Raw genomic sequence first — 14,530 nt, 5'->3', positions numbered from 1 at the left:
TAACATCTTAAGGGAAGCCACATGGCCAGGGAAGAGGTTTTTATTTTGTCCATATTATTTTGTACCAGTTCAGTCTCTTGCTTTATGCCAGCTCAGACTCAACCCTGACCCTGCTGCTGCTGTGCCTGAGGGGCCTCATCTTCCTCCTGGCCCTTGGGAGGACCGTGGGGAGGGGATTGTTCCTCCAGCCTTGAGGTTGTCATCAGCTCCCCCGTGGACCTGGCCAGGCGAAATACCACAGGGACCTGTGCCAGCGCTGGGTTGGTCTCCTGCAGGCCCTGGATCCACTTGGCCAGTGTTGCCTGGTCATGGGCGCCAGCCATGCACATGGCGAAGACGGGGCCTTCTGTAACTGTCAGGAGAGAGGGTTGGTGCCTCACCACCTTGAGGTTCCCTGACCTCCCGTTGATGAGCATCTCCACGCATTCACAGAGCAGCAGCTCTATACAGGTTCTACATTTTACCTGGGCCATGCCACCTGCTTCTTCAGATAGTATCAGGAAGCTGACCTTGACCCCAAACCTGGAGACTGCCATGTACCTCCCCTCAACTCCCCCTGTTGCTCGAAACTTAAATAGTCTTTCAATAAAAAGCTCAGAACCAGATATTGGGGTAAATGCTGAAAGATCAGAGAGACCAAGGAACAAGCCACTGCCATGTCTCACCTCGCCAGCTCCATGAATCCTCTGCTGAAATCCTGAGTCCTCACCTGAAAGGCTCCAGCTGAACAAGCCTCTAGCTGAAAGGGACACTTCTGCCGAAAAGCCTTTAGTTTTTGTCTCCTCACACTTTACCAGCCATCAACTCCTGGGATGAAAGGCATGTGTGCTTCCCAGTACTGGCATTAAAGGTGTGTGCCACCACTGCCTGGCTCTGTTTCTCTCCTAGACTGAGTCAATCTCATGTAATCCAGGGTGGCTTTGAACTTGCAGAGATCCAGACGGATCTCTGCCTCCTGAGTGCTAGGATTAAAGGTGTGTGCTACCACTGCCTGGCTTCTCTGTTTAATCTAGTGGTTTGTTCTGTTCTCTGATCTTCAGGTAAATTTTATTGGGGTGCACAGTATGCCACCACACCCCCAAATGTAACTTGGCTGTTCCCTACTGACCCGAGGCTTACATCTGTCCCGACTATGTCACTAGTCAGTACAGAATGCTCCATAAAAGATATCGGGCGGGGCCAAGGAGGACAGGTCCCCCGGGGCACCTGACTGACTGGAGACAGGGAAATGGCAGAGTGTCCCAGCCCAAGGTCCTGTGGCCACTGAACAGGCTGTGCTGTGTTGAGTCCTGCTTTACCTTCATCCACGTCAAACTCGTAGTTGTCCCAACCGCTCCTTGAATACTCCAGGTCCAGCTGCATTGGGTAGTAGAGATTCCACTCTTCTGGGATTTCTTCTTCTTTCTGCCTCAGGCAAGAGAGAGCAAGCAGGATCAGAGGCCAGAACACAGAACCCCAGTTCCTCATCTGAGCCTTCAGGACAGTGCTAGCCTGCCTCTCCCCCTCCCCCCTTTCTGAGACAGAATCTCTAATCCTGGCTAATCTGAAACTCACTCTGTAGACCAGGCTGGCCTTGAACTCACAGAGACCTGCCTGCCTCTGCCTCCAGAGTGCTGGAATTAAAGATATGTGCCACTATGTCTTTCTTATTTTTTTAAATTAACATTTATTTATGCACACCCTTGTGTAACTCAGGACAACTTGCAGGAGTCAGTTCTTTCCTTCCGCCATGTGGGTTCTGGGATGGGACTCACCTCTTCCTCAGCGGGTGGCAGATCAGCTCTCAGGATGTGATAATAGACACACTTATGGTGCAGCCAGAGAGGGAAGGGGCCCTCCACAAAAACAGGCTTGGATGGGTTGTGGCGGGCCAGGGCAGCTTGCTGATCAGGACTCTGGATTCCTGGTGTGGAGATGAGAACCTATTGATGTCTTAGCAGCAAAAGGCCCAGGGAGTCATTCAACTGGCCCAGAGGAATCTGGCAGAGACTGGGACAGGCTGGGGCCTTACCTACAATGTGGGGCTGGATGGGATCTGTGCCTGTCGAGTCACTGGGCAAAGACATCTGCAAAGAACAGCAGGGGTGCAAGATTGTGACTCCCCAGCATCTACAGGGGAGCCAGAGAAAGCAAAGGGAAAGAAGATGCCAGCAAATTCTGAACAGTTGTGCCAGATCCCCTACATGTTCCTCTTTTTTTGTAGCCAGTTTGGTCAGAGCTGCCAACACTGAGCCCATCCTGAAGGGGCCTTGGAGCCATCCAGCTATGTTCAGCCTGCAGTGACCTCACCCAAGTCACTGTACCTTTGTAGCTCAGTTTACTCATGTGCAAAAGTGACAGTAACCATTCTTCAGATGGCACCAAGACCTTGGAACCTGGCTGGGACTTAGCTCAGTTGGTGAGTGCTTGCCTAGCATAATGCATCAAGACAAGTTTCTCTTTTTTGTCACAGTACTAGGAAAGGAACTCAAGCCTTGAACAAGGAAGGCAGGTGCCCTACCCACAAGCCCTGCCCTCACTAGGGGATGAGGCAGAGGCTCTTTTGTGTAGCCCTGGCTGACATAGAACTCACTATGTAGCCCAGGCTGGCCTTGAATTCAGAACGATCCACTTGCCTCTACTTCCCAAGTGCTGGGATTACACCTGGCATCTCTTTTCTTTATAAAGTACCCAGCCTCCAGTATTTTGTTAGAGAAACAAGAGGGGACTAATATGCCCCACACAGGATATTTTGTGATGGCTAAACAGACTAAGACAGGTCCAACCAAGTGTGATAATGCAGAAGGCTTGAGCATTGTCAGAACACCAGGTGAGTGAAGGAGAGCCCAGCCAGGGTTGGCAGCTGCAGGACCCAACAAGAATGCATACCTGGTAGACAGTGACCTTGGCACTGAGGTCAGGCTCCATATGTCGCAGGCCTAGCTTGGCCAGGTCCAAAGGGTCCTGGGGCAGATCTCGGGGCACAGGGTAGGGGTTGATATTCTTGAATCGGGTGAGCCACAGCTTCATCCGCAGGAACTTGAGCATGGGGTAACTTTTGCGTCCAAATATCTGAGTCAGCAGGAACTCTGTCTCTGCATTGGGCATGACTCCTGTGCTGGGCAGAGCCAGATAGAGCCTCAGAGTGAAGTCAGGAGAGACAGCAGGAAAGAGAAGAGAATTAAAGGGAATTCATTTTTCATATTTTTTTTCTTATTTTGAGACAGGATCTGACTATCTGTGCGGCCCTGGCTGGCCTGGAACTCTGTATGTAGAACAGAGATCGCCTATCTCTGCCTTCCAGAGCCGGGATTAAAGGTGTGCGCCACCACACCCAGCCCATCAGGGTTGGTTTTATTTGAGCAGGGGCTGGGGTTAGGGTGCAGCCAAGTAGAGTGGTGGTCTGGCATACACAGCTCCAGGCTTGATCTTACCATATAAAAGAGCACAGTGGCACATGCCTATAATTGTACTCAGAACGTGAGGCAAAAGTCAGGAGTACAGCAAATTCAAGGTCAGCCTGGGCTACATGAGACCATGTTTTACATGTTACATGTGTTGGGGAAAGAGGGCTGGAGAAAAAATAGCAGTTAGGACCATAAACTGCATCACCTTTAACTCCAGGTCCAGGGTACCCAACACTGTCTTCAGACTTCTGTGGGCATGTGCACTCACACACTCACTGATACGCAGCATACATATGACTAAAAATAAATCTCAGAAAAAACCCACAAAATAAAAAGCAAAGCAGCTGGGCACGGCAGCACATGCCCCTAGTCCTAACGCTTCGTTTGAGGCCAGCCTGGTCTACAGAGAGTTCCAAGACAGCCACAAACAAACAAACAAAAAACCCAGACAAACAAAACCAAAACCAAAAGAAAAATCAAAGCGAAACTTATGTAGTGGAGGACAAGCGTGAATGCCTATGTTCACCGCCTCCCCCCACGACCCCCAAGAGCTGGGATGACAGGCGTGCCCCTGAGGTTGTCGGAAACTGGGGACCAGCCTTGGAGCACCCCAGTAAGTCCCCCTCCAACTCCGCTACAGCCCTAGGCCCAGTAATTCTAAGAAGAGCCTGGGAGAGGTAGAGAGGAGGGGGAGAGACCGAGAAAGAAGGGGAGTGGGGGGCGGGCTGGGCCCATGCTCTCACCGTGCCGCTCCATCTGCTCTAGGACGGCAATCCCACACTCCTGCTGCCGTGGATAGTGGACGAAGATGCGCTGGATGACGTTGCGGGGCCGGAAGACCTCCTTGGGGAAGACATCCAGCAGCAAGTTGTACACTGACAGGTCCCGCTCCACTCCAAACTCGGGCATCTTGCGCAACGCTAGGTAGATGAAGTCCACGTGGCCACGCTTGCGCACGCTGTGCTCTCCAAAGCTGCGTACTGCACGTACGAAGCTTGCCTTGTTCTGCTCGCCATATGACGATGGCTTGAACAGTTCTTCATGGCCAGCTGGGACCTTGACAGGCTTCCTCTGGGGCTCGGGAGGTTGAGGAACCAACCACGTCTCATCCTTGTGCGTTACTGCGCTGCAGTGGAGGCCTCGGGGGGCCTGGAGGGACACCTGGGAGGGTATGGAGGGACACTTCAGCTTTTCTGGCAGAGGTGCCCGGGATATCATGGAGGGCCTCTGACGAGCTTTGATACCATGGCTGCTAACCCTAGCTTAGGTACCATGACAAAGTACAGTGCCACATGGTGGCACACACCTGAAATTCCAACCCCCAGGAGGCTATGGCAGGAGAATTGAGATCTCAAGGCTTGCTTTGAAAGACCCTAACCCTTCAGGCTTACACCCCTCAAGCCCCGGGAAATAAGGAACTAAAAAGAAAACTAGTTCCAAGGGCAACCTGACTCAGCCATTACTCAACAATGTTACTGTAACAATGTAACAATGTAAAGAGATCTCTGTTAAGAGATGTGCTCAACTGTCACTGGGATAGTTGCAGGTGTTCCAGGAAGGACCACTGTGACCTTTGTGTAAACTCCACTCCCGCCCTGATACCCACCTTGAGGTTTCAGGAAGAATGTGCATGTGGACATGACTGTACCCACTCTGTATCAGACCATGATCTTGTGAAACAAAATTGTATGGGAATTGTAATCTTATGGCTTTTGTGGGTTTTTCCTTTAAAAGCCCCCATGGGGCTGCAGTAAGATGCGACTCTTGCTCTCTGGAGCTGAGTTTGCCTGACTGTACAGCCGCATTAATAAACACCTCGTGCTGTTGCATCAACTGGACTGGAGTCTGGGTTCTTGGGGCGCCCACTTGAGACCCTAGACTTTGGGGTCTAACAGCTTGAACCACACATCATATTCTAAGGCCATTTGGTATTCCATATGGCTCTCTCTCTCTCTCTAAAAAAATACACCCTCTGTTGTGGTTTGAATGACTTTTGATTATGAATCCTTTGGGATTTGGAGTCTTGCTGGAGGAAGTGTGTCCCTGGAGGTGGCTTTGAAGATTTATAGCTTCAACCAATTTTCAGTTCACTCTCTGCTTCCTATGTGTGCTTGAGATGTAACCTCAGCAACCTGCTCTGGCCACCGGCTGCCAGGCCTCCCGTCATGGACTCACCCTCTGTGACTTAAGCCCAAATACCTTTAAGTTGCTTTTGGTCACTGCACTGTAGGACAGCAATGCAGAATAACTAATGGGGGTCGTCACCAGGACAGGCAGGCCAAGGACCACCAGAACTCCCGTGGCCTGATCCTGAGAGGGTGAGTGTAAAGCCCAGGCCTTCCCCCCTCTACTCATGAATGCCTAGCCTCTGGTTACCTGAGCAAAGGGAGCTCCTGAGAGGGCAGTCCTGCAGATGCCTCCCCAGCCCCTAGAGAGGCCTCGAGCCAGCAGGCTGGCCTGGACCCAGCTCATGCCTCTGCAAATTCAGCCACCAACCTAGTTAAGAGAAGTTGAGACAGCATTAGCCCGGCCACACACCTATAAGACAGGGCATCAGTGTGATAAAGAGCACAATTCAGTCTGAAGAGCCTAGTCTATCAAGCCCCACGTGTTTATTTTTGTTTGATTTTGTTGTTTTTGAGATAAGAGTATCATATAGCCCAGGCTTGCTTCCGATTTACTATGTAGCCAAGGATGGCCTTAAACTCCTCCTCCACTTTCCAAGTGCTGAGACTTCAGGTGTGAGCCCCCAAGCCTGATAGTTTTTTAAATTATATTTATTGAGTGTGTGTGTGTGTGTGTGTGCCTGCCTGCCTCATGCAGACACTGTACGTGCTCTTGTGTGGAGGTTAGGGGATAGCATGGAGAGTTGGTTCTCTCTCACACCATGTGGTCTTAGGGTTGAACTCAGGTTTCCAGGCTTGGCAAGCACCTTTATACAATTGAGTCATCTCACTGGCTCATACCTGGCAGTTTTTCTTTTTCCTTTATTTATTTAGATTTATTTATTTATTTTTATTTATCTTATTTATTTATTTATTTATTTATTTATTTATTTATTTATTTATTCCGAGACAGGGTTTCTCTGTATAGACCAGGCTGGCCTCGAACTCATGGGGACCACCTGCTTCTGCCTCCCAAGTGCTGGGACTAAAGGTGTATGCCACCCCCACCCTACACTCTCCTTCATTATTTTTCTAAAGATTTGTCTATTTATTTTGTGTGTATCTGTACAAAGGTGTAGAGGCCACATTACTTTTGTGGAGGCCAGAGGACAACTTTTCAGTAGTCTCCTACTGTATGAATGCCAAGAATCTCACGTTTTAAAAAATTTTAATTACTTTTATTTTTAATTTATGTGTATGGGTGTTTTGCCTGCATGTATGTCTAGTGCCTGTGGAGGCCAGAAGAGGGTGCTGGATCCCTGGAATTAGAGTTTGAAATGGTTGTGAGCTACCACGTGAGTGCTGGGAATCAAACCCTGGAAAAGCTCTTAATGGCTGAGCTATTTCTCCACTCTCCAGGCCCCCCACCCCCTTTTTGAGACAGGGTCTTACTAGGTGGCCCTGGCTAGCCACGATGCTCTCCAGACTAGGCTGGTCTCAAACCTCACAGAGCTCCCTCATCTCTGCCTCTCAAGGATTGGAATTAACAGCATGCAGCACCAGTTTTTCAGACAGTCTTTCACTAAACTGGGAGCTCACCAGCTCAGCTAGAGCTCACCAGGGCTGACCAGTGAGCCCAAGGACCCCTCTTTCTCTGCCTCCTCCACCTTTAAAAGGAAAAGAAAAAAGGCTTGCACACAACAGTTAAGAGAGGGGCTCAGAAGAAAGTAGGGTCCATCTGACCTTTTAAAAAAACCTTATTTGTGCATTCCTGAGCGTGTGTGTATACAGATGTGCCTGACACCAGCACAGAGGACAACTTGCAGAATTCAGGTTTCTCCTTATACCATGTGGGTCCTGGGGACTGAACTCAGGTCCTTAGGCTTAGTAGTAAGCATCTTTACCTACTGAGCCATCTCAGTGCGCCCCCGCCCTGGTTTTCTGGCACAGGGTTTCACTGTGTAGCCCTGGCTGTCCTTGAACTCCCTCTGTAGACCATGCTGGCCTTGAGCTCATGGGCCTGCCTTTGCCTTCTGAGTGCTGGGCTTAAAAGGCTAGCTGCCTGGCATCTTTTTTTTGTTTTGTTTTTAGCTTAAAAACAAAACAAAACAATTTTTTTTGGATATGTATGAATATTTTGCCTGTATGTATGTATGTATGTATGTATGTATGTATGTATATGCATCACATTAGTGCCTGGTGCCTGCAGAAGTCAGAGAGGGCTTTGGAGCCTCTGGAACTGGAGTTACAGATGGTTGTGAGCCACCATGTGCCGGGGATTGAGCTCCGGTTTGGAGCTTAGACTTGGCAGCAAGCACTTTTACCCAGTGAGCCGGCCCACCAGCCCCATCTCTTCTCACCCTGTGTCCTTGAGACAGAACTCAGGTGGTCAGGCAAGTACTTTATCGACTGAGCTGTCTCCATGGCTACTGCTGGAAGCTCTGGTACAACACTGAGAAGTGGCCAGACTGCACACCCTTGTCTGGATCCTGAACTCTGGCAAAAGAATCTAGTCTCTCACTGGGCGTGGGGGCGCATGTCTTTAATCCCAGCACTCAGGAGGCAGAGGCAGGCAGATCTCTGAGTTCGAGGCCAGCTGTGGAGGGCACAGAGTGGATGTGTTAACACCTGGTAATATTTGCTAGTCTGTAAAGCCAGCCCTCGTGGAATCCCCCAATCCTGAGCATTGTCTCTCAGTCAACAGAGCCCATCCATCCTCCTGAAGGAGGTGCTGTGTACTCTGCAAAAGAGTTTGCAATTATGCTTATTCTTCCCTGGCCCCGGACTCCTTCCTAAGTTCTGTTTCTTAGTCAATAGAACCCACCCTTCTGCTTATTACGAACCCTTCCTCCCTAGGCCCTTGTCCTGAGCCCTGCTCTCAGTCAATAGAACCCATTTTTGTGGGAAAGGTCACAGGGGCTTTGCTATAGAGATGCACTTTGCAAGGGAGCTTCTTTTTGTGTAGTTATGCCTAAAGATTTGTTGTGGTAATTGTCACATGACATGCTAACTTTTCCCCAAAGTTTTACTATGTTTAAATGTACAAGCAATGAACCACTTGGCATTAGACTCCAGAAGTTCGGACCCAGCACCAGCTAGGTTGTGCTGACCTAAGTTTCATTCTCAACCTCATCCAAATCATCCTGCTCTTGGTTGTGACACTTGCAGGGCCCCCCACTGCCAGCCTGTTCTACACAGTGAGACCCTGTCTCAAACAAATAAAAAAAGTAAGTGTTGGGTTTTATAATATAATAAATTTATAAATAACCATGTAATTTTGGGGTTTTGTTCTATTAGTGTATTACATTATTTTTCAGATACTAAACTACCCTTGCATTTTGGAGATAAATTCTCTTAGCCACGATATAGACTCCTCTTTGTATGTTTGCAAACCCATTGCAAGAGAACTTTACAGCTGTATTCAGGAGGCACTGGTCTGCAGTTTTCTTAGGACACTGTGGGGTTTTGGTGTCAGGGTATCCAGGCCTCAGGGAACATGTTAGGAAGAGTTTAGGTCATCCTTGCCACACTCAAACTGGATACATAGCAAGTATGAAGCCAGCCTGGGCTACATGAGAACCTGCCTCAAAAAAACAGGGAAAGAAAACCAAAAACCCAGGAAACTGTAACAAAACAAAAACCACCTTGGGAGCTAACAGTGTGGCCCAGCAGGTAAAGGTTGTTGCTGCCAGGTCTGAGAGCTGGAGTTCCACCCCTGGAATCCGGGGGGGGGGGGGGGGGGGGGACACGACTGACTCCCTCCAGTTGTCCTCTGACCTCCACTGGCACACGTGCACACACACACACACACACACACACACACACACACACACACACACACACACACACTTGGTCTAGTTGAGCCAGGCATGGTAATGCTCTTTTAATCCCTAACATTCAGGAGGCAGATCTCAGTGAGTTCCAGGCCAACTAGGGCTACATAGTGAGAACTTAAGAAAATAACAACCCTTTCTCAGGTATCTCCCATCAGTACCCAAGATCTCCTTCCAGCTTCCTGCTCTTTTATCACTAAAGCTACACCTAAGCCATGTCTACACACTGACTCCTTCCTCACCGACTTGATGACTGCCCTAGTCATGTAAGTAACACCAGTCCAAACTGGTGTGTTCAACACCTTGAAGAAGCCACACCATGACTTCAATGTCAATTTCTGCTAAGTAGGGTGTTGACTTGCTTGATTTTTCCTAAGTAGCGGATAGTGAAGTCCCCTCCCCCACAGCCCTTTGTTAACATCCTTGTTTTCTTCCTGGCATCCAGGCCTGTTGCTCAGCCAATCAACGAGACCTCTCAATGTCTGCAGTGTGCAAAGCTGAAGGTGCACACAGATGCTCTGGGAGCACAAGACATGCAGATTCAGACTTAGCGGTGGAAACGTGTTTGCACATCTGACAAACTTCGGGGTGAGAGCTCAGCTAGCGGTCTGAGGAAATGTAACTGGACTAGACTTGGGCAGTGATTCCAGTACAGATCACTGGACTACAGATCCAGTACAGATCACTAGACTATAGATCCAGTACAGATCACTGGACTATAGATCCAGTACAGATCACTGGACTATAGATCCAGTACAGATCACTGGACTATAGATCCAGTACAGATCACTGGACTATAGATCCAGTACAGATCACTGGGCTATAGATCCAGTACAGATCACTGGACTAGATCCAGTACAGATCACTGGACTATAGATCCAGTACAGATCACTGGACTATAGATCCAGTACAGATCACTGGACTATAGATCCAGTACAGATCACTGGGCTATAGATCCAGTACAGATCACTGGACTAGATCCAGTACAGATCACTGGACTATAGATCCAGTACAGATCACTGGACTATAGATCTAGTACAGATCTGGACTAGACTAGTACAGATCTGGCCTACTCCAGTGAGCTGCTGAGGGCATGGTTCAGAGGTAAGTACCTGTCTAGACTCCCCCAGTGAGGGGCTGGGTGTGGCTCAGTGGTAGAGACCCTGCCTAGAATCCCCCAGTGAGGGGCTGGAGTGTGGTTCAGTGGTAGAGCCCCTGCCTAGAATCCCCACTGAGGGGCTGGGGTGTGGCTCAGCGAGAGGACACTTGCTTGGCATACAGTTAGATAAGAAGAATCGAAACCTTGGCTTTGCAAATTGTGTTCCAGGACCTGTAAAGCGCGGATTCTAACTCAACCTGCTTTGTGAGAATCTGCATCGTAAAGGCCACAGGTGGCTCCTACATGGAAGAGTAGTGACTACTTACACTCATGGTTCCCTAAAGCTTTCACCTCCATATCTAATATAACATTTGGTACAAACCAGCCGTCTCAAACTCCATTCATGGGACGCCAACTGACAATACCTTTGCGTAGTGTGCTTCTCTGGAGGTCAGCCAGGGGCACCACACTTCCTAGTTATTCAAGCCACACAGTAGGAGTCGTTTAGAGTCTGCCATGGCTCCATCAGTCTGTCAGATAGTCCTGGAGACGGTTTCCCAAGTCTCCCCCTTCGGCACACCAGTCCACACTAGGCTTTCCTGCACACCAGTCCACACTAGGCTTTCCCGCACACCAGTCCACACTAGGCTATCCCGCACACCAGTCCACACTAGGCTATCCCACACACCAGTCCACACTAGGCTATCCTGCACACCAGTCCATGCTAGGCTTTCCTGCACACCAGTCCGCTCTCTCCTGGCCCGCAGGCTTCTTCCCTCCTCCACTGCAGAAGAGAGCTCTAACTCTGTAAACCAGGTGGGCAGAAAGATGGCCGTTGATAACATGCGCTCCCTGAAAATATGGGGACCTGAGTTTGACCCCCAGCGCCCACATAAAAAGCCAGGTGAGGTGACACACACTTGCAGTCCCAACACTGGAGAAGCAGAAACAGGCAGCTCCCTAGCTGGCTGGCCAGCCTCGTCAGCGAGCTACAGTGAAGACCTTGTCTCAAAGCACAAGGTGGACAGCTACTGAGGAGCAACATCTACGGTTGACATTTGCCTGCACACGTGTGCATACGTGTACATGCACTAACATACATCCATGCACCCACACATGAACACACAAACATGCTGGATGTGGTGGCACATGCCTGTAATCCCAGCGCTTGGGAGACACAGGCAGGCAGATCTCTGAGTTTGAGGCCAGCCTGATCTACACACACAGGGCAAGTTCCAGACCAGCCAGGGCTGCGTAGTCAGACTCTGCCTAATAAATAAATAAACTAATTAATAAAATCAGACTCAAGACAAGCATTCTGGCTGTAAAGTCAGCACTGTGGAGTCTGAGGCAGGAGGGTTGCGTCCAGTATCAGACCAGCTGGTCGTAATTAGTGAGGTCCATGGCAGTCTTGAGCTACAGTAAGGTCCTGTCTAAAATATACATAAATAAGAGCCGGGAGAGATGATTCAGCTGAGAAGGCACTTGCCACTGGAACAATGCAAGCCGAAAGACCTGAGTTCAATCCCCGGAACCGGCATAAAATGTATAGATAAAACTCCATAGCTGTTCTCTGACCTCCACCATGCACCATGGCAAACCGCCCCCATAACGAGAATAAAAACTTCACAGTAAATAAAGATCAGAATGGAGTCTACCCTGAACTCACCCTATCGCTTCCAGCTCCAGCCACATTGTTTCTGGAACAAGACAAGTTTATTGGTTCCACAGGGTTTGAACTTGTTTTACCCTCTGCCTACTGCTTACTATCTCGGTGCATGCCTGTAACCAGAAAGCTGAAGCAGGAAGATCACGAGTTCGAGGCCAGCTTGGGATACATAAAGTCTTGTTTCAGGGAAAAATACACTGCTTGCAACAATCACTATTTGAAATCTCGAGATGCCCTGTTCCGTTTGTGATTTGTTCAATAACTGGCTGTTTTAGATAATAATTTTTTAAAAAATCTGTTTTTCTCATTGCTATGTCTCCATCAGTGGGACAGTGGCTGGTACATGGTAAGTGTCCAACACCGACCAACTGAGTGCGGATAAGCAGATAAATCTGAACAGCGAGGAGCGTGAATGTGCGTGTGTATGCGGGCTGCCACGGCTGCAGGTCTCGGAGAGACGGGAAGCAGCAGCTTCCGATGCCTGTCTCCCCGCCGACGTGCTGAGTGGCCCAAGCCGGCTGCGGTCGGTCGCACCTGCGAAACCGGGGCGCCGGGCAGCCCCTCCTCGCACGTCGCCAAGCCTGCACCCCAAAGGTCACCCTGAGGCCGAGGAGAAGGCCGTCCTCCCAGCTCTACCAGGCCTGGACGTGGACGCCCCGAACCCCAGACTGTCCCATCGTCCTCCCACGCGCTACCCACCTACTCACGCGGCCTGCCGCGGAACCCAGCCGGCTCGGAGGCACCGCTGGGGGCCGTCAGGGTGAGCCAAGGAGCTTCCGGTTTCGGGCCGAAGGCGACAGCCAATCAGAAAAGCCTGTGGCGATAGGTCCCGCCCTCAGGAAGAGACTCGCCAATGGGAAGGAGGGAGGACACCGATCCCGCCGCTGGGGAGCAGGCCCTGTCCCCCACCGACTGCCCGAGCCTGGAGGCCTGGGGTCCCTGCGGCGGCGGAGGCGCTGGACCTGGGGGCCTCGGAGTCATGCCATCCAGTTTTCTCACCTGAGGTGTGATGGTAAATTGTTGTTACGGACAAAATATTGTTAGGGACTGAAGCACCACGTGTTCCGACAGACCTTGAGCTCACTTCCGCTTCCCAAGTGCTGGGATTAACGGCACGTGCCAATGAACCTGGCCACTAGATTATTTTTAGGACAAGGTCTTATGTAGCCCAGGTTAGCCTCAAACTGGATATGTAGCTAAGAAATGGAAGGAGGAAGGAAGGGAAAGGAATGAGCAAGCCCAGCATATGCCTGCCATCCCAGAGGTGGAGGCAGGAGAATCAGCAGTTCACAGTCATCCTTAACACTCTGTCTCCATAAAAAAGGGCAGAAACTTAGTCCGAGTACGGAGTTTTGAGGTGATACCTTCGAGAGGTGATTAGAACTACAGCTTGGTCCACCTATCCGTGTCCAGTCCAGCTAGGGCTACAGAATGAGAAAGCCTGTGTCAAACTGTGTGTGTCGGGAGGGCCCAGAGGACAGGTCCGCGGTGCCTGTCTCTTGTCATGTGATGCTGCGTACTTACCGTGCACTCTGCCAGCATCACGGCATCAGCCAGTGTGGAGCCTCTGAACCTCCAGAACTGTCCACTAAGCTGAATGAACCCTTCTTTATAACGCCACCCACCCTCAGGCATTTCATCACAGTAGCATAAAACAGCAATACACCCAGCCAAGGCAGAGGTAGACCTGGGGCCTTGAGTTCTCGGTGCCCACCCCTTAATGCCTAGTTTTGTTTCTGTGACCCTTGGGACTATGGTTTCTGCCTTACTTACTGCATAAGTAGGTGGGCTCTGGCTGGATGACACCAGGGGTCAGCTTCAGTCACTCCTACTTTGTCTTTGCCTTCGATGGTTAAGTTCTTAAAAGATTTATTATGCTTGACTATGAATTCCTGACTGGCCTGGAACTCACTATGTAGACCAAGCTGGCCTTGAACTCACTGAGATTCACCTACCTCCAGAGTGCTCTAACTAAAGGCCTGTGCCACCATGCCCAGCTAGTTTTATTATTTTTGTTTATGTGCTTGTGTGTGTGTGTGTGTGTCTGAGTGTGGGTATGTGCACTGTGTGCAGTGCCTGCAATGGCCAGAAGAGGGCATCAGATCTGAAACTGGAGTTACAGGTGGGTGTGAGCTGCCTGCCACATGGGTTCTGGGAACTAAACTTGCTTTTGCTGCCACTGAAGACACATGCTACATGTAAATGCAGACAAAACATTCATACACATAAAATTTTAAGGCGGGCCGTGGTGGCACACGCCTTTAATCCCAGCACTTGGGAGGCAGAGCCAGGTAGATCTCCGTGAGTTGGAGGCCAGCCTGGTCTACAGAGCGAGATCCAGGACAGGCACCAAACTACACAGAGAAACCCTGTCTTGAAAACAAACAAACAAACAAAAAAATTTTAAAATGAGTAAAGGCTTTAAAAAGAAAAAGTAC

General features: G+C 49.9%; 1 protein-coding gene across 5 annotated transcripts; it reads right to left on the bottom strand.

Annotated features, from left to right (window-relative positions):
* Positions 1–7: 7 nt before the first annotated feature.
* Positions 8–12,895, bottom strand: Ecsit (ECSIT signaling integrator). 5 transcript variants are annotated; one of them, XM_028872528.2, is made up of 8 exons: positions 12,800–12,895; positions 5,763–5,882; positions 4,130–4,547; positions 2,869–3,092; positions 2,012–2,066; positions 1,755–1,903; positions 1,299–1,404; positions 8–352 (listed from the first exon to the last, which is right to left on the bottom strand). In XM_028872528.2, the coding sequence occupies exons 2-8, from the start codon at positions 5,856–5,858 to the stop codon at positions 99–101; spliced, it is 1,302 nt and encodes a 433-aa protein (XP_028728361.1). In that variant the 5' UTR covers positions 5,859–5,882; positions 12,800–12,895; the 3' UTR covers positions 8–98. The 5 variants fall into 5 exon arrangements, with proteins under 5 accessions (XP_028728361.1, XP_028728360.1, XP_037063573.1 ...); XM_028872527.2 differs by having other exon boundaries at positions 12,792–12,894; XM_037207678.1 differs by having other exon boundaries at positions 269–352; positions 1,299–1,408; positions 12,792–12,894.
* Positions 12,896–14,530: the final 1,635 nt, after the last annotated feature.

Source organism: Peromyscus leucopus, chromosome 7, assembly GCF_004664715.2.
Source record: "Peromyscus leucopus breed LL Stock chromosome 7, UCI_PerLeu_2.1, whole genome shotgun sequence".
NCBI lineage: Eukaryota > Metazoa > Chordata > Mammalia > Rodentia > Cricetidae > Peromyscus > Peromyscus leucopus.
This window is presented reverse-complemented; position numbering and strand designations above follow the sequence as displayed.